Source organism: Gopherus evgoodei, chromosome 4 (assembly GCF_007399415.2).
Source record: "Gopherus evgoodei ecotype Sinaloan lineage chromosome 4, rGopEvg1_v1.p, whole genome shotgun sequence".
Classification (NCBI taxonomy): Eukaryota; Metazoa; Chordata; order Testudines; family Testudinidae; genus Gopherus; species Gopherus evgoodei.
The window spans coordinates 144419099-144441182 of record NC_044325.1 but is presented as its reverse complement, the minus strand read 5'-3'; the positions used below and the strand labels follow the sequence as shown (position 1 = coordinate 144441182).

General features: G+C 42.4%; 1 protein-coding gene across 1 annotated transcript in view; it reads right to left on the bottom strand.

Moving 5' to 3' along the window:
• LOC115651277 (complement receptor type 2-like) overlaps positions 1–22084 on the bottom strand; it is an 87307-nt gene that overhangs the window by 24551 nt on the left and 40672 nt on the right. The window contains exons 10-16 of the mRNA XM_030562216.1: positions 18034–18127; positions 16092–16177; positions 15076–15267; positions 13814–13993; positions 11122–11307; positions 5690–5783; positions 65–150 (exon numbers count right to left, since the gene is read on the bottom strand). Of these exons, the coding sequence (XP_030418076.1) occupies positions 65–150; positions 5690–5783; positions 11122–11307; positions 13814–13993; positions 15076–15267; positions 16092–16177; positions 18034–18127 (918 nt within the window). The remainder of the gene's footprint in view (positions 1–64; positions 151–5689; positions 5784–11121; positions 11308–13813; positions 13994–15075; positions 15268–16091; positions 16178–18033; positions 18128–22084) is intronic.

Here is a 22084-nt window from a genome sequence, read left to right as displayed (position 1 = left end):
AGCACTAGCTATGCTGCATCATCTCCAGACACGAACCCTTCTTAAAACCATTAGATTAGTTTACCTTGGCAAAGTGGAAGCTCCTTATCCCAATCAACTCCAGTTCCTGCAACCACACATTTGGCAGAAGTCGTTCCAATTAATCTGTACCTAAAAGAAAAAAAAAAAAGGTTCAAGTTTGTTACTCATGTAAGTAAAGAACTAATTAACAGTCCAGAAAGATGGAACATGGTTTCTTTCTGCAGTAGGTGGAGACAAACCACTGAAAAACGGATACATCTAACACCATAGGACCAGTGAACACTGAGGCCAGATCTACACTACACATCTATATCGGTACAACTACCTTGCTCAGTGGGTGTGAAAAATCCATACCTTTGAGTGATAGTTATACTGGCCTAACCCCCACCCTCTCCTGTACATAGCGCTGTCTATGTTGACAGGAGAACTCCCACCAACGTAACTACTGCCTCTTGGAGAATTGGATTAATTATGCTGATAGGAGAGACTCTCCCATAAATATAGGAGCAGCTTTATATATACACACACAACAGTACAGCGGCACAGCTGCGCCTCTGTACATGAAGACCAAGCCCTGTATAGTTAAAGGCAATAAAGAGCTAATTACCAGAGGATACAACTCCCAAGAGAGTTAGCAGGAGAGAAGTCCTCGCTTCTGGGCTATGCTTATCAGATGCTTAGGAATATTTGTTAATCCTCAGCAAAGGGGAACAAAATTACTCCTCTTCTAAATCAGAAATTTTTGTACTTCTGTCGCCAATAGGTTGAAGAAGGCCCTATCACCTCTGCTTCAGAACTTTTCAAATACGCAGAAAACTAGTTATTTTATGAATCACTGCTCAGTGTTTTGACATGGAAAAAGAGTTTGGACTTGCTGAGTAGGAGGCCATGTCTCATACTACGTTTCTGACATGTAGGAGGAAGCGTTTGAGCTGCTGGCATTTTGCGCCTTAGAATTACTCTGCTTTTCTCTGCATAAGAACTAAAAACTTCTCTGCCCTGTTGTGTCAGGCTGGCTCAGCTGAAGCAGCTCTCATTGCTTTTTCTCCTACTTTAACCAATGCTGCCCCTGCTGGGCAGCCAGAAGCACTGCATTTCCAAGTCCATTTAGCTGAACGTCCAGCTAAACCCAGCACACAAAGTTGCGAACATACTGGCAAAGCTTACACTTGGTGTTCAATACAGAACACATGAACCATTCCATTAAATTGATTTCTGTAAGTTCTTTCACATCAATCTCTTGTGAAGGCAGGGAACAGTGAGTGAGAGAACAGACGGCAGCAGGTGATTGGGTGTAATTCTGTTTTACAAACTAAAACAACCTGACGACAGCAGCAATGGAAGACAAGACAGCTGCCCTGAGCTGTCACCCACTTGCCATCTCCCTGTTCCATATTCAAAATTCAAGCATCTTAACTGTCCAAGATCTAACCAGTGTCATTAAACCCAGAGACCTCATAGGCCTGCACAATTCAGCAACCCTGGAGTTTGTTTCCAGTGTACGTGTTATGTTCCTAAAGGCTCACGATTCAGGATTTCAGCCAGTCCCCTGCTGCAGTCAGGAAGGGATTCCCCACCCAATGCATTCTGAGTTGGTTTCTTTTATCTCCTTCCTTTGAACCATCAGGGATGGCCATGGCTGAAGATGGGACATTGGATGGAGCAGGCCAGGAGTCTGAGGTGGCATCAAGGATTCTCACCTCAGTGCTTGGCTTGCTGGTTCTTGCTCACATGCTCCGGCTCTAGTATGTGGGGTTGTTAAGAAAATTTCCCCCACATTAGATTGGCAGTGACATTGGGGGGTTTCTTGCCTTCCTCTGTAGCATGTAAGTGCAGGTCACTTGCCAGGATTATCTCATTTCAACACTTCCCTGCCATGAAAAGGCCCGAAGAATTCGTGCACCTCCAAGTCTCTGCCCATGGTCTACACTCCTGTGGACTGTAGTATTTTAGACTAATTTTGGTTGAGTTTAGTATGTGAGCCCCTGGGAAATTTTGGTGGCCTGTGATATACAAGAGGTCAGACTAGAGGATCTGGTGCTCCCTTCTGGACTTAAAAACTTTGAGACCTCAAAAATCCAACACACAGCTGCTCAGTGTAATGAAGCCACAAGCTATTTTTGATTCCCCAAGGCTTGGCAACATAACTCATACGAATAACCGCACTTGAGGCTATACTGGGTAATATTGACAACTATAAGGGAGGGACAGACATGTTTGCTATGGTAGAGCAGGAAGAGGTCTGCTTCTACTTGATGTGGCATTTTACGGCAATATTCTGCCACTAGCTCCCAGGACTCAGACACAAACCCCTGTAACAAGGGAAGGATGGCACGCCTCAGTAAGTGCCACATGACCCCTGAGGTGGGACTCTCAGTCTCATAACCCGACCCCTGCTGGATGATCTCATAGACTCAGACTCTAGGACTGGAAGGGACCTCAAGAGGTCATCGAGTCCAGTCCCCTGCCCTCACGGCAGGACCAAACACTGTCTAGACCATCCCTAATAGACATTTATCTAACCTACTCTTAAATATCTCCAGAGATGGAGATTCCACAACTTCCCTAGGCAATCTATTCCAGTGTTTAACTACCCTGATAGTTAGGAACTTTTTCCTAATGTCCAATCTAAATCTCCCTTGCTGCAGTTTAAGCCCATTGCTTCTTGTTCTATCATTGGAGGCTAAGGTGAACAAGTTTTCTCCCTCCTCCTGATGACACCCTTTTAGATAGCAATTTTCAGGTATCATGTCCCCTCTCAGTCTTCTCTTTTCCAAACTAAACAAACCCAATTCCTTCAGCCTTCCTTCATAGGTCATGTTCTCAAGACCTTTAATCATTCTTGTTGCTCTTCTCTGGACCTGCTCCAATTTCTCCACATCTTTCTTGAAATGCGGTGCCCACAACTGGACACAATACTCCAGTTGAGGCCTAACCAGCGCAGAGTAAAGCGGAAGAATGACTTCTCGGGTCTTGTTTACAACACACCTGTTAATGCATCCCAGAATCACGTTTGCTTTTTTTGCAACAGTATCACACTGTTGACTCATATTAAGCTTGTGGTCCACTATGACCCCTAGATCCCTTTCTGCCGTACTCCTTCCTAGACAGTCTCTTCCCATTCTGTATGTGTGAAACTGATTGTTCCTTCCTAAGTGGAGCACTTTGCATTTATCTTTATTGAACTTCATCCTGTTTACCTCAGACCATTTCTCCAATTTGTCCAGATCATTTTGAATTTTGACCTTGTCCTCCAAAGCAGTTGCAATCCCTCCCAGTTTGGTATCATCTGCAAACTTAATAAGAGTACTTTCTATGCCAACATCTAAATCGTTGATGAAGATATTGAACAGAACCGGTCCCAAAACAGACCTCTGCGGAACCCCACTTGTTATACCTTTCCAGCAGGATTGGGAGCCATTAACAACTACTCTCTGAGTACGGTTATCCAGCCAGTTACGCACCCACCTTATAGTAGCCCCATCTAAATTGTACTTTCCCAGCTTATCTATAAGAATATCATGCGAGACCGTATCAAATGCATTACTAAAGTCTAGGTATATCACATCCACCGCTTCTCCCTTATCCACAAGGCTCGTTATCCTATCAAAGAACGCTATCAGATTAGTTTGACACGATTTGTTCTTTACAAATCCATGCTGGCTATTCCCTATCACCTTACCACCTTCCAAGTGTTTGCAGATTATTTCTTTAATTACCTGCTCCATTATCTTCCCTGGCACAGAAGTTAAACTAACTGGTCTGTAGTTTCCTGGGTTGTTTTTATTTCCCTTTTTATAGATGGGCACTATATTTGCCCCCTTCCAGTCTTCTGGAATCTCCCCCGTCTCCCATGATTTCCCAAAGATAATAGCTAGAGGCTCAGATACCTCTTCTATTAACTCCTTGAGTATTCTAGGATGCATTTCATCAGGCCCTGGTGACTTGCAGGCATCTAACTTTTCTAAGTGATTTTTTACTTGCTCTTTCCTTATTTTCTCTTCTAAACCTACCCTCTTCCCGTAAGCATTCACTATACTAGACATTCCTTCAGACTTCTCAGTGAAGACCGAAACAAAGAAGTCATTAAGCATCTCTGCCATTTTCAAGTCTCCCGTTACTGTTTCCCCCTCCTCATTGAGCAGTGGGCCTACCCTGTCCTTAGTCTTCCTCTTGCTTCTAATGTATTGATAAAAAGTCTTCTTGTTTCCCTTTATTCCCATAGCTAGTTTGAGTTCATTTTGTGCCTTTGCTTTTCTAATCTTGCCTCTGCATTCCTGTGTTATTTGCCTATATTCATCCTTCGTGATCTGACCTAGTTTCCAGTTTTTATATGACACCTTTTTATTTTGTAGGTCACGCAAGATCTCAAGGGTAAGCTAAGGTGGTCTTTTGCCACATTTTCTATCTTTCCTAACCATCGGAATAACTTGCTTTTGGGCCCTTAATAGCGTCCCTTTGAAAAACTGCCAGCTTTCCTCAGTTGTTTTTCCCCTCAGTCTTAATTCCCATGGGACCTTGCCTATCAGCTCTCTGAGCTTACCAAAATCTGCCTTCCTGAAATCCATTTTCTCTATTCTGCTGTACTCCCTTCTACCCCTTCCTTAGAATTGCAAATTCTATGATTTCATGATCACTTTCACCCAAGCTTCCTTCTACTTTCAAATTCTCAACAAGTTCCTCCCTATTTGTTAAAATCAAGTCTAGAACAGCTTCCCCCCAGTAGCTTTTTCAACTTTCTGAAATAAAAAGTTGTCTGCAATGCAGTCCAGGAACTTATTGGATAGTCTGTGCCCTGCGGTGTTATTTTCCCAACATATATCTGGATAGTTGAAGTCCCCCATCACCACCAAATCTTGGGCTTTGGATGATTTTGTTAGTTGTTTGAAAAAAGCCTCATCCACCTCTTCCACCTGATTAGGTGGCCTGTAATAGACTCCCAGCACGACATCACCTGTGTTTTTTACCCCTTTTAGCCTAACCCAGAGACTCTCCACCCTTCCGTCTCCTATGTTCGTCTCCACCTCAGTCCAAGTGTGTACATTTTTAATATAGAAGGCAACACCTCCTCCCTTTTCCCCCTGTCTATCCTTCCTGAGCAAACTATACCCATCCACACCAACATTCTAGTCATGTGTATTATCCCACCAAGTTTCAGTAATGCCAATAATGTCATAGTTGTATTTATTTATTAGCACTTCCAGTTCTTCCTGCTTATTACCCATACTTCTTGCATTTGTATAAAGGCATCTAAGATACTGGTTTGATCTTGCCTCCCAGCTTTGCCCTGACCCTCCTTCCTCTCTGCCATTATAGCCCATGCTCCCTCTTGTTTCCAACCCATCTCCCAGGTCTTGTTCCCCACTTACCTGTGGGCTCTCCTGAGGGCTCTAGGCTGGGATCTCCAAAAGCACCTGAGTAAGTTAGGTGCCCATCTCCCACTGCATGACAACCATAGCAGGGTGGCTCTCTTCCTTCAACTCCTTTGAAAATCACAGGTGTAATTCTTAACAAGGGCCCAGTCCATGGCTACAGATTTATAGCACAACACTCACTTCTGTTCGTGAAGTTACGCAGGCTTCCTACTCTCATTTTGCCAGACTTCTGCAGCACTTTTACACCAGTTTAGGTTCTGTTAATTAGTCAAAAGAAGCAATTTGCCACTCACCCTTCATTACAGGAGAAGGTTGCTGTTGCACCAAACCGGAGATCAGTTAAATCAACCCTGCCATTTTCTAGTTCCAGTGGTTTACATGGTCTTCCTAGAAGAGAACAAGGCTAATATTAGCATTATCTCATATTACCTTAATGGGAAAAAGGGGATATGCTAACTTGCACCCCATAACAGAGCAAATACAATGGCAGATCAAAGCCAATGATCTTAGATCCATTCTCTGTCCTTTACAACAGGAGTCAGCACTGAAGGCTACAGAGGACATCTTAAAACCCACATTATGGATAATTTTGTAACATGCTCAGGGGAAGTGAGGAGAAGTGGAAGTGGGTTGATGCTTCCTAATCCCACATGGACAGCGGTTGCCTCATATCCCGATTCAAGAGAATTAAGATCCCCTTGCAGATTTAGTACAAGTGCAAATATTCATATTGTACATGTTAAGGCCCAGATCCTGAAAACTCATATGCAGAACCATATTCACGTGGGTAAACCCATTGACCTCAACTGGCAGCAATTACAAATAAAAAGCAACATAATACATGGAAAAAAAAGGATAGATGGCATAAGTTATGAAATGTAAAAATTGATATGGGGGAAGCTAAAGACATCTGCGGAAGAGTCACAACTGGCATGGTTACAGAGAATAAGGAGAAGGTTTTAAAGTTCCTTAGGAACAAAAGAAATCCTACTGTAAGACAATGTACCCCTGTTCACACTGCTGTAATAATCTTTGTACAAAACATGCCTTGTGAGATATCATCTGAAAATGTATAGTTTACTAGTCAATATTGTCCTGATAAAATGTATGACAAACACCATATGTGAAGTTATAAGATTTCCCTGTATAATGTTAACTCATGTTGAAAACCACAGCACAAGCTGGCAAAACAGCTCTGTCTCAAAGGAATGTGTGCTGTTTAATTTGCATTTAAGCAGTCATCAAGTTGGAATAAAACAAAAAACAAAAAACCTCCAAAGAGGTGAGGAACAGCAGCATGGTAGATATTTTTGGCAGCTGGGAATGTTTTCCAAGGAGCAGGATTGACACTTTATATTTAAAAAAAAAAAAAAAAAAAAAAAAAGGGACAAACACTCTAAGGTACCGCATCTCCCTCTCACTCCATCCATCGAATCACTGCACTAGAAGAGACAAAGGAAGCAGCCACTAAGCTGAAGAAGGGGTCCTCACCTGAAGTTGGGTCAGTAAGACTGCCGAGAGTATGTGGAAAGAAAACCTTTATTTTGAACGTACCACAGTTTGTTAACTTGGACACCAGTTGTGTTTTATTTTGACGTCTCCTGTAACCATTCTGGACTTATGCCTCATTACTTGCATTCATTTAAAATCTCTTTTTAATTAATAAACTGGTTTGATATAATCCAGTGTGTTTAAATTGAAGTGTCTGTGAAACTATTTGGGTAGCAAGATGTGAGCATATTATTTCTATCGAAGAAATACAGACTTGATATGAATTTGTATTGTCCAGGAGAGGGCTGGGCAATACAAGATGTATATTTCTGGAGGGGAAAAAACAAAACGAATACTAAGAGTTTGTTGGGGTCACCCTGCAGTATAACCAAGGCTGCTGAGAGCCAAGGTATGGCTGGCTGAGACGGATTTGCACATTGGAGGCTGTTTTTGAGCCATCCCCAAACTGGAGGCTACAGCAGTAAAGCATTGTAACAGGCACCCAGATTTCAGGGCAGGGGTGACAGAGTCTCATTAATTTGGATGATACATTGAGTATACTGTGCCTTCTAATGGTACACACCTGTTACTAAGCAGAGATGGTAAAACAATTATGATGCAGAAAAGGCAGCAGTGTTCAGGAAATATTTCTCTTTTGTATTTGGAAAGAAGAATGACAACAGTCTCATCACAAGAATATGATGAAGTACTTTCATGTCTATTAATAATTAAGGAGCAAGTTAAACTGTGTAGGGATAGACATTGCTAGGGATAGACATTGTTAAATCAAACTCTTGGGATAACTTGCACTCTTGGGATAACAAGCGTCCTAAAACATTGGCCAAGGAGATCTCTAGCCCACTAATTAACTTCTAATAAATCTTAGAACAACAGGAAATTCAAGAAGAATGGAAGACCGCTGATCTTGTGCCAGTATTCGAAAAGGGCAAGCAGAATGACCCAGGTAACACTAGTTAATATGGTCTCACTCACAGGCATAATAATTTAAAAGGTATTGTGGGATTCATCAATTCCAAGGGCAAATTGATTCTGACCTCTTGTGCAATGCAGGGCAAAAATTGCCCAATTCAGAAAGAATTAAGAACAGAAATATAATTCATATCAATCAATATGGTTTTATGGACAATTAGGTTTGTTTGATAAACGCAACCTTATTCTTTGAAGTTACAAATTTGTTTGATAAATGTAAGTGACATAATACACCTAGACTTTTGTAAAATGTTTGACTTAGTACCACACAACATTCTAATTAAAAAATTAAAAACTTCAGTATCAACAGAGCACAAGTTAAATGGACTAAGTATTGGCTAAGAGGGTGAGGTAATATCTTTTACTGAACCAATTTCTGTTCGTGAGAAACTTCCAGTCTCACACAGTGCTCTTCTTCAGGTTTGGAATACATTTCCCAGACCAAGAAGAGTGAAGTATAAGCTCGAAAGCTTGTCTCTCTCACCAACAGAAGTTGGTTCAATAAATATTATCTCATCCACTTGTCTCGCTAATACCGTGGGACTGACATGGCTACACCACCACTTCAGACAACCACTGGCTAACTGACATCTCAAAGAGCAGTCATCAATGGGAAGCAGCAAGTCCTGGGAAGCAGCAAGTCTGAACGGGATTGAGGTCACAGCAGATAATGAACTGAACATGAGCTCTCAGCGGGATCCTAGGGCAAAAAGGGCTAATGCAATCCTTGATGTATTAACAGAGGAACAGGAATAGGGAGGTGATAGCAATGCTGTATACATTGCTAAGACCCATACGGGAATACTGAACCCAGTTGTGGTGTCCACATTTTCAAAATGATGTTGAAAAATTGGAGATGGTGCAGACAAGAGCCACAAAAACATATTCATGGGCCTGAGAAAATGCCACACAGTGAGAGACTTAAAGAGCACAGTTTCTTTAGTTTATCAAGAGAGATTGTGAGGCGACTTGATTACAGTCGCTAAGGTCCTTCACAAGGAGAAGATAACAGGTACTGAAGGGCTCTTTAACTTAGCAGAGAAAAGTAGAACAAGAACCAGAAACCAGAAAGTGAAGCCGGACAAATTCAAAATGGAAATAAAAGGCAAAGAAGTGTTTAGAGAGGGTGACTAACCATGGGAACAAAATTACCAAAGGAGGAAACGGCAGATTCTCAGTCTCTGCAAGTCTACAAATCAAGACTGGATGTCTCTCTAGAAGATATGCTTTAGTCAAATGCAAGTTTTTGGGCTCAGTAAAGGTTAACCTGGTGAAATGTAAGTAGCCTATGATGTAACAATCCCTTCTAGCATTAAGTCTATGATGCAGCGGACTATTTACACAAGCAATATAAAGCACATTTGTGTTTGCCAGACCAGGTTCTAAGCGTCTCATCCTTTTTTGACTCCTACCATGTTACTGCCACAAAATGGAGGCAAAGATGTTCTACAGGCTTGTTATGCATTTTGTAAATATTTGTTATTAATTTTCTTTGTACATGAATCCTGATTTGAGATAGTAAGAACTGCACATTCCTCAGTCAAGCTCAGTGGTAGAGCTTTTCTTTACTCCTACCCGAGAGTTATTTGTGATGCTTTCTCCCGCAGTAGACTTATTCCCATGAGGAATGAACTAGTATCAGAGGGGTAGTCGTGTTAGTCTGGATCTGTAAAAGGCAGCAGAGTGCCCTGTGGCAGCTTTAAGACTAATGGATGTATTGAAGCACAAGCTTTCGTTCGTGAACACCCACTTTGTCAGACACACGAAAGCTTATGCTCCAATACATCTGTTAGTCTTAAAGGTGCCACAGGACTTTGTGAAGAATGAACTGTATAAAAAATTCACCGTATCTCTATGGAGTTCAATATAGATATACTGTATCCATGCAAAGATAAAAAGTGCTAGCTTTATGACTGTACTGGGAGAAAAAAAATTCAGTGCAGACAAGGCATGTAAAAATTGTGACCTATTTACTAAGGCCTGATCAATTCAGCAAAACAAGTCCCGCTGAAGTCACTGGGACTTAAGAACGCATTAAGTACTTTGCTGAATCAGGGCCTATAAATTAAGTATTTTCTCAAGCCAGCAGATGAGAGTAGGTGCATCTAAGGCTATTCAAGAAAGTCCCATCAGTATTCAATATGACAAATTAAATCATAGGTCACAAGAAGGCAGACTTAAGGTTCATCAGTAGCCAACTGTATATATCCTTACTAGTTACTGTAGTACTGTGTTTACTAGGGACTTCTGCATGGAATATAGCATATGTAGTCTTAAGATGAGGAAACTTGCAAAAATCTTATTGTACTCTTAGCAATGAAGCCAAGAGAAGAAGTATTCTCTAAGTTGTTATGAATTAGTATTTTGACCAAGTTTGTAACACATTATTCAATACTGGGTTTACTTTTAGTACAGTGAATTCAGTATGGCTAAATCCTACAATTTGTTATCGGGGTACAGCAACTACACATTTAAAAAAAAAAAAAAAAAAGAAGACGACAGACACTTACCACACCAAAGTGTTTCACTTTATTGCACTATTTGTGATGCTCCCTATACTAACAGGAAATACTATGAACACGATTAATTTAACCGCACCAAGCTGTACTTGTCCAGTGTTCTGTGGCATCCACTTCAATAAAGTTAAAAGATGTGACATGGTAAGAACCAAGATCATTAGGGAAACTAAAGAGGGTTAAAGCTTAGATGTCCTTTATTTTATACCTCCATTTAAGGCTGACCAGCATAGGTAGAGTATCAAATTCCAGTAACTTGACTGCTGTTCACTGAATGCCTCCCAGTCACAAGAACATTGTGTGGACAGTGGGGTTTCTGGTAGAGAAGATCTAAACTTAAGAATAGTGCAGATCTACTATTACATAACAAGATATTGATGTTCTAGAAAGGCAAATATTCAGCACACAGCCTAAAAACCAGGAAGAAATGTGGTAAACGTAGTCCTCAATAGGATTAAGAGGAGAGTATTCAGCACAGAAGGCTGAAGTTACTGAAATTTTGTATTTTAGCTGCTCTTAAAGTAGCCTACAAAGATAGGGAAGGTGTTCTGCTATTTTTTTTTTAAAGTCAACTACTAATAACAAAGAACTGTCCAAAAGGTATTTAGAAAGTGTTTATGAAGACCAGTGTTGAACTGTGAACCACTTACCCAATAGAAGAGAGATTCCTAACTGTGTCAAGATGGCTTGCACATCAATTGAAATGGAAAAGCAAAAAAGATACTCACCTACACAAAACTCGGGGTCTACAGACCATGTTGAATTTGCAAGACATGTAACAAAAGGAGACTTTCCAGAGCCCAAAATGTATCCTGGGCGACAGGAGTATTTCAGTTTGGTCCCAACAAGATAGGGATCGTTCACTGCCCCAGGCAGCTCAGCAAAATTCAACCATGGAGGAGAATTACAAGTGCCTAGCAAGAGAGAGACAGACAAGGAAGGGAAAAAAAAGTTAACCATGAAAGATATTCAGTAGTCTGTTGTAACAGACTACTTGTTTTTGAGATGCCACAAATTATTTTATTGGGGAAAATTTGGATGTACGTGTTTTCATTTGAGCCTTGAAGCTACTTTACTGAATGGGTTTGATACAGAACTGCAGTACATTAAAATTTTACATTTACCATTGTGACAAAGTTCCTCCTCTGCCTTGCTGGGTCCTGTGCTTATTGGCAGATATGCTCACCTCAGAGATCTTCCCCAGTCTGGGTCAACTCCTCCTGTGTCTGATCAGGAATTGGGAGGTTTGGGGGGAACCCGGGCCCACTCTCTACTCCAGGGCCAGCCCAGGGCCCTGTGGATTGCAGCTGTCTATAGTGCCTCCTGTAACAGCTGCATGACAGCTACAACTCCCTGAGATACTTCCCCATGGCCTCCTCCAAACACCTTCTTTAACCTCACCACAGGACCTTCCTCCTGGTGTCTGATAATGCTTGTACTCCTTAGTCCTCCAGCAGTACACCCTCTCACTCTCAGCTCTTTGTGCCTCTTGCTCCCAGCTTCTCACATGCACCTCCTCTCTTCTGGCTCCCCCCCCAGCACCTGACTGGAGTGAGCTCCTTTTTAAACCCAGGTGCCCTGGTTAGCCTGCCTTGATTGGCTGCAGGTGTTCTAATCAGCCTCTCTGCCTTAATTGGTTCTAGCAGGTTCCTGATTACTCTAGTGCAGCCCCTGCTCTGGTCACTCAGGGAACAGAAAACTACTCATCCAGTGACCAGTATATTTGCCCTCTACCAGACTCCTGTACCACACTGTTTGGGTCTGTCACACCATATATGCTCAGAGTGATGTATGTATGGTAAAGTAAAGTAAGTACATTGTGCAAAACAAGACATGGCTCCACCCACAAGGCTTATGGTCCAACATAGCACGGGCTCAGAGAGAGGGTTGAAACCATGCAGAGCGACATGAAGGAAAACGACACACAGGACAAAGGAGACCAAGGGAGCAATCTATAGAAGAGTACATGAAACATGTATGGATTTAGAAACACGTGAAAACCTCTCTCTGAAACGGCTGATTTTCATATTTCTCATGCAGTGCATGGAAGCTGTATGACAGGCATGAGGACAAGTGCCAATGAGAAGCAAAGTCGGGAAAGTAACTGAAATATTTTCCAGTATTCTGTATTGTATTTTCTAAGGAGCAACTGATCCTAAATTCTCAATTACTGAGGGACAATCTTCACTCATTTCTATATTTGCTTTCCACAAGCTTCTCTTAGTATAACCTTCTATGAGCGATGTAGCCAAATAACTGGATGCTAATACCTTAACCGTATCACTGAATTTATCAACTTTAATTTGGGATACTGCAGATTATATGCTATATGTACCTTATGACTTTCAAACCAAATTTTGTACCTTTGGATAATTTAAGTGTTATACCCAGATGTACAGACACTAATTACTGGTGTATTAGATTATTTTAATGTTAGCTTAATAACATTTTTTAAATCTATTTCTGTACAGTTACAGACCTAAGGCTGCAACAGGAGAATTTGCTCATTTTATAATCCTTAGGAGTCTTATATCCCAAACCTTGTTTCACCAGAACTGGTCAGCTACAGCAGCTGCACCTTTACCTGCTGTTTTAAGTGGCTTTTCTTTCCCCCCAGCCTGCTTCCACCTATGGAGAGGAGAGACATCCCCCATCCCACAGCAGCAGGCACTGGGTATTAACACTTTATCTCACTATACGGAATAGAGTTTAGCCTCCAAGGCAGAAGCTGTGCCAATAACTCTTCTCCCAGGCAGAAGAGCTCTCAGGGTCTCAAGACTAGCAGAGGTGTGGTGCCACAGTCAGCCAGACAGCCCCAGGTACTGGGATGGGGCACTGGGTATCTGTCACTGCCATGCAGCACAGCCATGCCTCTCCCTGCTCACCCCCTTCTGCCTCCCGCATGTCTCAGGCCCCTCTGGCCAAGTCCGACACAACGAGGGCTGAAGAGCTGGATGGGGGTGGGGGCCTAGGGCCAGGTGGAGCCAGGCCCCTGTGAGGGCAGAGCCTGGCCCCAGGGAGGATGAAGTAGTGGCCCCACTTGAACAAGGAGGATAGGGAGGGCCTGGGGAACCCACTGCAGCTCTGGTCCCCACCCAGCCTGGTACTAATTGAGGGGGGAAGGGGGCGAGGACTGAAGAGACTCTGTGCCCTGGCAGGGGCTGCCTGTGCATCCCTCGCCATGTCCCCCACCCCTGCCTCTCTGTATTAACAAACACTGAACCTTCAACTATCCACTGAGATACAGCCAATGCACTTTAACTTAACACACCAAGACCAGCCAGAACTTCCCATCCAGCAGGTTAGGAACATATCGCATATTGCTGAAATAGCAACAACTGCTGTGGATCACGTGACCACCTCATATCTTTGGATCTAGCCTGGGAATAGCAAAGTATCTGGACAACTGCTTATACTTACGTAGACAGGTGGGCAAAGATGGAACCCATGAATTGTTAGCTTCACATTTAACAGAACTGCTACCAGTCAGAGTGTAGCCAGAATCACATTCAAATATTACGACATTTCCATATGAATAGTCAAGTCCAAACCCAGATTGCTTTTTTCCATTTTTGACTTCAGGCTCTGGACACCTGACCACTGAAAATTAAAAGTACCAGCATAAGAACATTTAGCACCGGAAGCAGGTAGTAGAGGAACAAAGAAAAAGCCCTGATACAGTAATTTTTTATATCTGCTGTAGTCAAGAAAAATTAAGTTATACAAAATTTGGATCTTTCCCTTTAAAAAGATGTTAGTCTACATACAGCACCCAGCTGTATGGCAGTCAGACCCCCCCTCCCTCCAATAAACTGCACGAGGGAAAAATGATCATTTTTATGAAGCCATCAGGAATTTGGGTCAAGATATAAGAGATCTACATACAATGACATTCTAGAACTGAACTTCCCTGCTTTTAGGGGAGTGAATATTAAGTAGCGAGGTGACCAACCTGCCTAATGCCTCTGAAAAAGCCTCCACCCCAGCTGTTAGGCTGGGTAAGTCATCAAGAATAAAACCAAAGTTGTTGCAGCTGCTTGAATACCAAGCACATAAACATATGGTTAGCTAAATGCAATAGTATGTGTGAGCACTGCCGTCACCCAAATGAGGATTGTACAACGACCTTTATTTCCCTCTCCTAAGAGCTTTATGGCTGTGATATGAACTCTCAGAATCATGAGCCTTCACTGCCAAGGAGCCCTCCCAGAGAGTTCTGAAAAATACGGTTTCCAAACAATCCTGCTTGTAAGCCTCTCTCTCTCTCCCCCTCTCCTTTAGCACTGACTAGTAGGGTACTGGCATAAAAGCAAAACTTTAGTTGAAGAGTTTATCTCCACCCAAAAAATCAACTGTTTGTGACATGAGAATTAACTGCAATCTTGGAACACTGAAGGGAGACAAAAAATACAGGATGGATTACAGGAAAAATGGTTTCCAGGAATGATTTATGAAGTGTCCGTCATTCTTCACTTTTCCAACAGTAACTAGTTTCCAAGATAGTTATTTAGAGGGACTAAGCACTAACTATCAGAGGGGTAGCCGTGTTAGTCTGGATCTGTAAAAGCAGCAAAGAATCCTGTGGCACCTTATAGACTAACAGACCTTTTGGAGCATGAGCTTTCGTTTTTCCTGGAAGAGATAGTAGACTAAGACGGGGATAAAAAAAAGACGCTACTAACCTTTGCATTCAGGGGCAGGCCCACTCCACTCTCCATTATTATCTTTCGTTGTACAATGAATGGAGGCATTTCCAATAAGGGAGAAGCCCTGGTCACATTTGTAAATTACTGCTGAGCCAAAGGAAAACTCTTGTTCACCCTGACCAGTATGGGATCCATGGGTGATATCAGGAGGTGGAAGACAAGGTATTGCTGAAGCAAAGAATGTCAACATGAAAATTAAAGGTTACGTTGAAGGTGAACTGAAGAGCATTTCACTAAGAAAGTTGTCTCAGATCCCCCCAGAAAGTTATTTAGCCATACGGAAGGGTACTTAATGTTGCATTTTAACATTTGAAGCAAGACCTCTATCAGGTTCTGAAGGTTTTTCTGCTTTTAGGCTTGACCCAATCCAGTATGTCCATTGCTCAAGGAGGATGCTCCATAAAATACCAGATCTAGAAGATGACTTTAAAAGTCTGGAAGCTTTAAAGAACCAAAAACCAGTTCTTCCAACTCACCATAAGTATCTTTTGTTCCTTTTGTTACCAGAGCATGCCCATCCCCAACATTAGCCTCATGGAACCAGAACTTCTTGCCCAGCATCTCTAGATGTAGTGTTGTTCTACCAGCAGAAAACTAAGCTAGGACATTTCTGGCAGCAGCAGCCGATTCTAGACTAGCCAGATTTGGGAAGGCTCAGAACTTCTTGAAGTCATTATCATGCCTTTTACTTAGTGAACAGCAGGACTACACAGATACAATAGTGAGGAGGAGCCATAAGGCCTGTTGTATTGTGTATATTAAACAGTGGCAGGTGAACAATCTAGAAGGGACTTAAAAATAATAATTTTTTTTTTGATTCTGTAGGAGTCATCCGAACACCATGGCGAACCACAATACGATTTCATTCCGCCCTTCTCAAAACTGTCCTTTGGATTAAATGCCAAAGTAAGAACAAAGACTCTTCTAAAGCACTAGCTATGCTGCATCATCTCCAGACATGAACCCTTCTTAAAACCATTAGATTAGTTTACCTTGGCAAAGTGGAAGCTCCTTATCCCAATCAACTCCAGTTCCTGCAACCACACATTTGGCAGAAGTTGTTCCAATTAGTCTGGACCTAAACAAAGAAAAAAAGTTTCAAGTTTGTTTAGGGTGACCGGACGTCCTGATAAAAATCGGGAAGGTCCTGATACTTCGGTGTCTGTCCCGAGTCCTGAACGATCTTTGTCCCAATATCCACCGGTAGCACTGGGTTGGTTTTTTGCTCAGCTGGAGCAGGATTCAGCTTTTTTTTTTTTTTGCTCTGCTGGTGGGTACTCCCCCCAAATGTGTCCCAATATTTTTTTTCCCCTCATCTGGTCAACCTGATTTTGTTACTCATGTAAGCAAAGAGCTAGTTAACAGTCCAGAAAGATGGAACATGGTTTCTGTAGTAGGTAGAGACCAAACCATTGAAAAACGGATACATCTAACAGCACAGGACCAGTGAACACTAAGGACAGGTCTACACTACACATCTATATCTGTATATATACACACATAGTTTCTTTCTGCCATCTTCCTGGGAGGAACAGTCACCCAGTAGTAGTTGTGAGGGCAACTAATTTAGTTTGAGAGAGAGAGAGCCAGCCAGCCAAGTTTATGAGTACAATTATATGATGGGGTTGCTTGTGATGGCAAGGCTCAGCAACCCTGGGGTTTGTTTCCAGTGTGTGTGTTATGTTCCTACAGGTTCATGCTTCAGGATTTCAGCCAGTTCCCTGCAGCAGTCAGGATGGGATTCCCCACCCAATGCATTCTGAGTTGGTTTCTTTTATCTCCTTCCTTTGAACCATCAGAGATGGCCATGGCTGAAGATGGGACATTGGATGGAGTAGGCCATGATTCTGAGATGGCATCAAGGATTCTCACCTCAGTGCTTGGCCACTTGCTGGTTCTTGCTCACATGGTCCAGCTCTAGTATGTGGGGTCATTGAGAAATTTCCTCCCTAGCCAGATTGGCAGTGACATTGGGGGTTTTCTTGCCTTCCTCTGTAGCATGTGAGTACAGGTCACTTGCCAGGATTATCTCACTATCTCTCACATTTTCCTGCCATGACAGGGGCCGAGGAATTTGTGCACCTCAGGCTCACCTAGTCTCTGCCCATGTCACATAATGGTCTAAGCTCCTGTAGGCTGTAGCACTGTAGACTAATTTTGGTTGAGTTTAGTATGTGGGTCCCTGGGAAGCATTGGTGGCCTCTGACATACAAGAGGTCAGACTGGAGGATCTGGTGGTTCCTTCTGGCCTTAACCTTTGAGACCTCAACCAAACAAGCAAGAAAAAAACAAACCCACAACAAAAAACCCCAACACACACATACACCTGCTCAGTGCAATGAAGCCACAAGTTCTTTTTGATTCCCCAAGACCTGGCAACATAACCCATATGGACAAAAGCAACAACTGCGCTTGAGGCTATCCTGGATAATACTGATATCTATGAGGGAGGGACAGACCCAAATATTTGCTATTCTAGAGCAGGAAGAGGTCACTTCTACCTGCTGCAGCATTTTATGGGCAATATTCTGCCACTAGCTCCCAGCACTCAGACAGAAACCCCTGTAAAAAGAGGGGAGATGGCACGGGTCAGTAAGTGCCACATGACCCCTGAGGTGGGACTCAGTCTCATGATCCATGATCCAAACCCTGCTGGATGATCCCCTGAGGGCTCGAGGCTGGGATCTTCAAAATGACCTGAGTGAGTTAGGTGTCCATCTCCCACTGCATGACTCTCTTCCTTCGGCTCCTTTGAAAATCGCAGGCGTATTTCTTAACAAGGGCCCAGTCCATAGCTACAGATTTATAGCACAACACTCACTTCTGTTCGTGAAGTTACGCAGGCTTTCTACTCTTATTTTGCCAGACTTTAGCAACATTTTTACACCAGTTTAGGTTCTGTTAATTAGTCAAAAGAAAAAACTTGCCACTCACCCTTCATTACAGGAGAAGGTTGCTGTTGCACCAAACCGGATATCAGTTAAATGAACTCTGCCATTTTCTAGTTCCAGTGATTTACATGGTCTTCCTAGAAGAGAAGACGACTAATAATTAGCATTACCTCATATTACCTTAATGGGAAAAAGGGGATATGCTAAGTTGCACCCCCTAACAGAGCAAAAACCATGGGAGATCAAAGCCAATGGTCTTTGAGTCCAGTACCCTGTCCTGTACGACAGCGGTCACACCAAAGGCTACAGAGGACATCTTAAAACCCACATTATGGATAATTTTATATTATGCCCATGGGACGTCAGGAGAAGTGGAAGTGGGATGATGCTTCCTAACCCCACACAGACAGTGGTTGCCTTATATATCCTGAATCAAGAGAGTTAAGATCCCCTTGCAGATTTAATATAAGTATAACATTATACATGTTAAAGCCCAGATCCCAAAAACTCATATACATAACCATATTCAGTGGGTAGACCCACTGACCTCAACTGGCAGCAATTACAAATAAAAAGCAACATAATACATCAGAAAAAGGACAGATGGCGTAAATTATTAAATGTAAAAATTGATATGGGGAGCTAAAGACACCAGTGAAAGAGTCACAACTGGCATGATTACAGACAATAAAGAGAAGGTTTTGAAGTTCCTTTGGAACAATAGAAATCCTACTGTAAGAGAATGTACCTGTGTCCACATCCTAGACACTGCTGTAATAATCTTTGTAGTAAGTATGCCTTGTGAGGCATCATCTGAAAATTTAGAGTTTACTGGTCAATGTTGTACTGATAATATGCATGGCAACACTGTATGTGAAGTTATAAGATTTCCCTTTACAACGTTAACTCATCTGGCATACCATAGCACAAACTGGCAAACAGCTCTGTCTCAAAGGAATGTGTGCGCTGCTTAATTTGCATTTAAGCAGTAAAGCAGTCATCAAGCAGGAAGTAAAACAACAAAAAACTCAACACTCTAAAAAAGTAAGGAAAGGCAGCAGGGAAGATCTTTCCCTATAGACTTTTTGTGAGCTGGGAATGTTTTCCAAGGGGGCAGGACTGACACTATAAAAAAGGAGGGACAAACTCCCAGGCACCCCTCCTCCCTCTCACTCCAGCCACCAAATCACTGCACTAGGAGTGCAAGATACAACCGCATTTGCTCTAATCCCTCAGACAGAGATCATGTAGGTGTTTATCTCTATCAAGCATTCTAAAAACTACAATACCCACCTGCTGAAGTGAAAAGATTACTCCTCTGGCTCTGTCACTCAGAAGCCACCTACTACAGAACAGACCCAATGAAGAAAACAGACCACCACTAGCTGTCACATTCAGCCCCCAACTAAAACCTCTCCAGTGCATCATCAAACATCTACAACCCATCCTGAAAGATGAAGCCTCACTCTCACAAATCTTGGGAGACAGGCCAGTCCTCGCTTACAGACAGCCTCCCAACCTGAAACAAATACTCACTAGAAACCACACACCATACAACATAGGTTCCTGGGTTAGTGTTTATCTTTGCAACAAAGCCCGATGCCAGCTCTATCCACATATCTATTCAAGTGACACCATCATAGGACCTAGCCACATCAGCCACGCCATCAGGGGCTCGTTCACCTGCACATCTACTAATGTGATATATGCCATCATGTGCCAGCAATGCCCCTCTGCCATGTACATTGGCCAAACTGGACAGTTTCTACACAAAAATAAATGGACACAAATCTGACATCAGGAATCATAACATTCAAAAACCAGTGGGAGAACACTTCAACCTCTCTAACCACTCAGAGACAGACTTGAAGGTGGCAATTTTGCAACAAAAAAAATAAAACTTCAAAAACAGACTCCAAAAAGAGACGGCTGAACTTGAATTAATATGCAAATTAGATACAATGAACTTAGGTTTAAACAGAGACTGGGAGTGGTTGGGTCATTACGCTAATTGAATCTATTTCCCCATGTTAAGTTCGCCTCACACCTTCTATGGGTCATCTCGATTATCACTTCAAATGTTTTTTTTTTCCTCCTGCTGATGATAGCTCATCTCAATTGATTGGCCTCTTACAGTTGGCATGGCTACTTCCACCTTCTCATGTTCTCTGTTTGTATAAATATCTTCTGTCTGTGTTCTCCACTCTATGCATCCGAAGAAGTGGGCTGCAGCCCAGAAAGCTTATCCTCAAGTAAATGTGTTAGTCTCTAAGGTGCCACAAGTACTCCTGTTCTTTTTGCGGATACAGACTAACATGGTTGCTACTCTGAAATCTGCACTGAGAGAGACAAAGGAAGCTGCCACTGAGCCCACGTCCAGACTAACCCGCGGCATCGGCGGGTTAAAAAATCGATTGCTCGGGGATCGATATATCGCGTCTAGTCTGGACACGATGTATCGATCCCCGAGCGCGCTTACATCGATTCCGGAACTCCATCAACCCGAACAGAGTTCCGGAATCGACAAGGAGAGCCGCGGACATCAATGCCGCGCCGTCTAGACGGGTGAGTACCTCGATTTTAGAAATTCGACTTCAGCTACGTTATTCACGTAGCTGAAGTTGCGTATCTAAAATCGATTTTAATACCCTAGTCTGGACGTGGCCTAAGCTGAAGGGGTCCTCACCTAAGAAGTCTGGTCAGTAAGACTGCTGAGAGCATGTGGTAAGAAAACCTTTATTTTGAATTTAAAAATTTGCATATGACACAAAGACTGAGGGAGTGATAAATGAGGACAGGGCAGTCCTACAAAGCAATCTGGATCCCCTGGGTCTGTTCCAACAAATGCATTCTAGTATCACACAATACAAAAATTATACATCTAGGCACAAGAAATGCAGGCTGTTCCTAGAGAACGGGGAAAACTATATCCTGGGAAGCAGCAAGTCTGAAAGGGATTGAGGTCACAGTAGACAACAAACTGAACACTAGCTCCCAGTGGGATCCTATGGCAAAATGGACTAATGCGATCCTTGATGTATTAACAGGGAAGCAGGAATAGGGAGGTGATAGCAATGCTGTATACATTGCTAAGACCCATACGGGAATACTGTACACAGTTGTGGTGTCCACATTTTCAAAATGATGTTGAAAAATTGGAGATGGTGCAGAGAAGAGCCACAAAAATGTATTAATGGGCCTGCGAAAATGCCATACAGTGAGAGACTTAAAGAGCTCAGTCTGTTTAGCTTGTCAAGAGAGATTGTGAGGCAACTTGACTACAGTTGCTAAGGACCTTCACAAGGAGAAGATACCAGGTACTAAAGGGCTCTTTAATTTAGCAGAGAAAAGCAGAATAAGAACCACGAACTGGAAAGTGAAGCCAGACAAATTCAAAATGGAAATAAGGCAAAAGGGTTTAATGGTGACTAACCATGGGAACAAATTACCAAAGGAGGAAACGGAAGATTCTGTCTCAGAGTCTACAAATCAAGACTGGATATCCTTCTAGAAGATATGCTTTAGTCAAATACAAGTTTTTGGGCTCAGTAAAGGAATAACTTGGTGAAATGTAAGTAGCCTGTGATGTAAAATTCCCTTCTAGCATTAAAGTCTATGATGCAGTGGACTACTGACATGAGCAATATAAAGCACATTTGTGTTTGCCAGACCAGGTTCTAAGTGTCTCATCCTTTTTTGAATCCTATCATGTTCCTTGCCTCCATTTTGTGGCAGTACTTTCTACAGGCTTGTTATGCGTTTTGTAAATATATCTTCTTAGTTTTCTTGAAATCCTGATTTTAGACAGCTAAAAACTGCATGTTCCACTAAGCTTGACTGAGGAAGAGCTTTTCTTTGCCCCTACAAGAGTTATTTGTGATGCTGTCTCCCACAGTAGACTTATTCCCACGAAGAATGAACTGTTCCAAACAAAAAACCTCCCACCATATCTATATTGAGTTCAATATAGATATACTGTATCCATGCAACAATAAAGTTAGTACAGTCATCAAAAGTGCTGGGAAAAGTTTCTCAGTGCAGACAAGGCATGTAAAAATTGTGACCTATTAATTAAGGCCTAATCGATTCAGCAA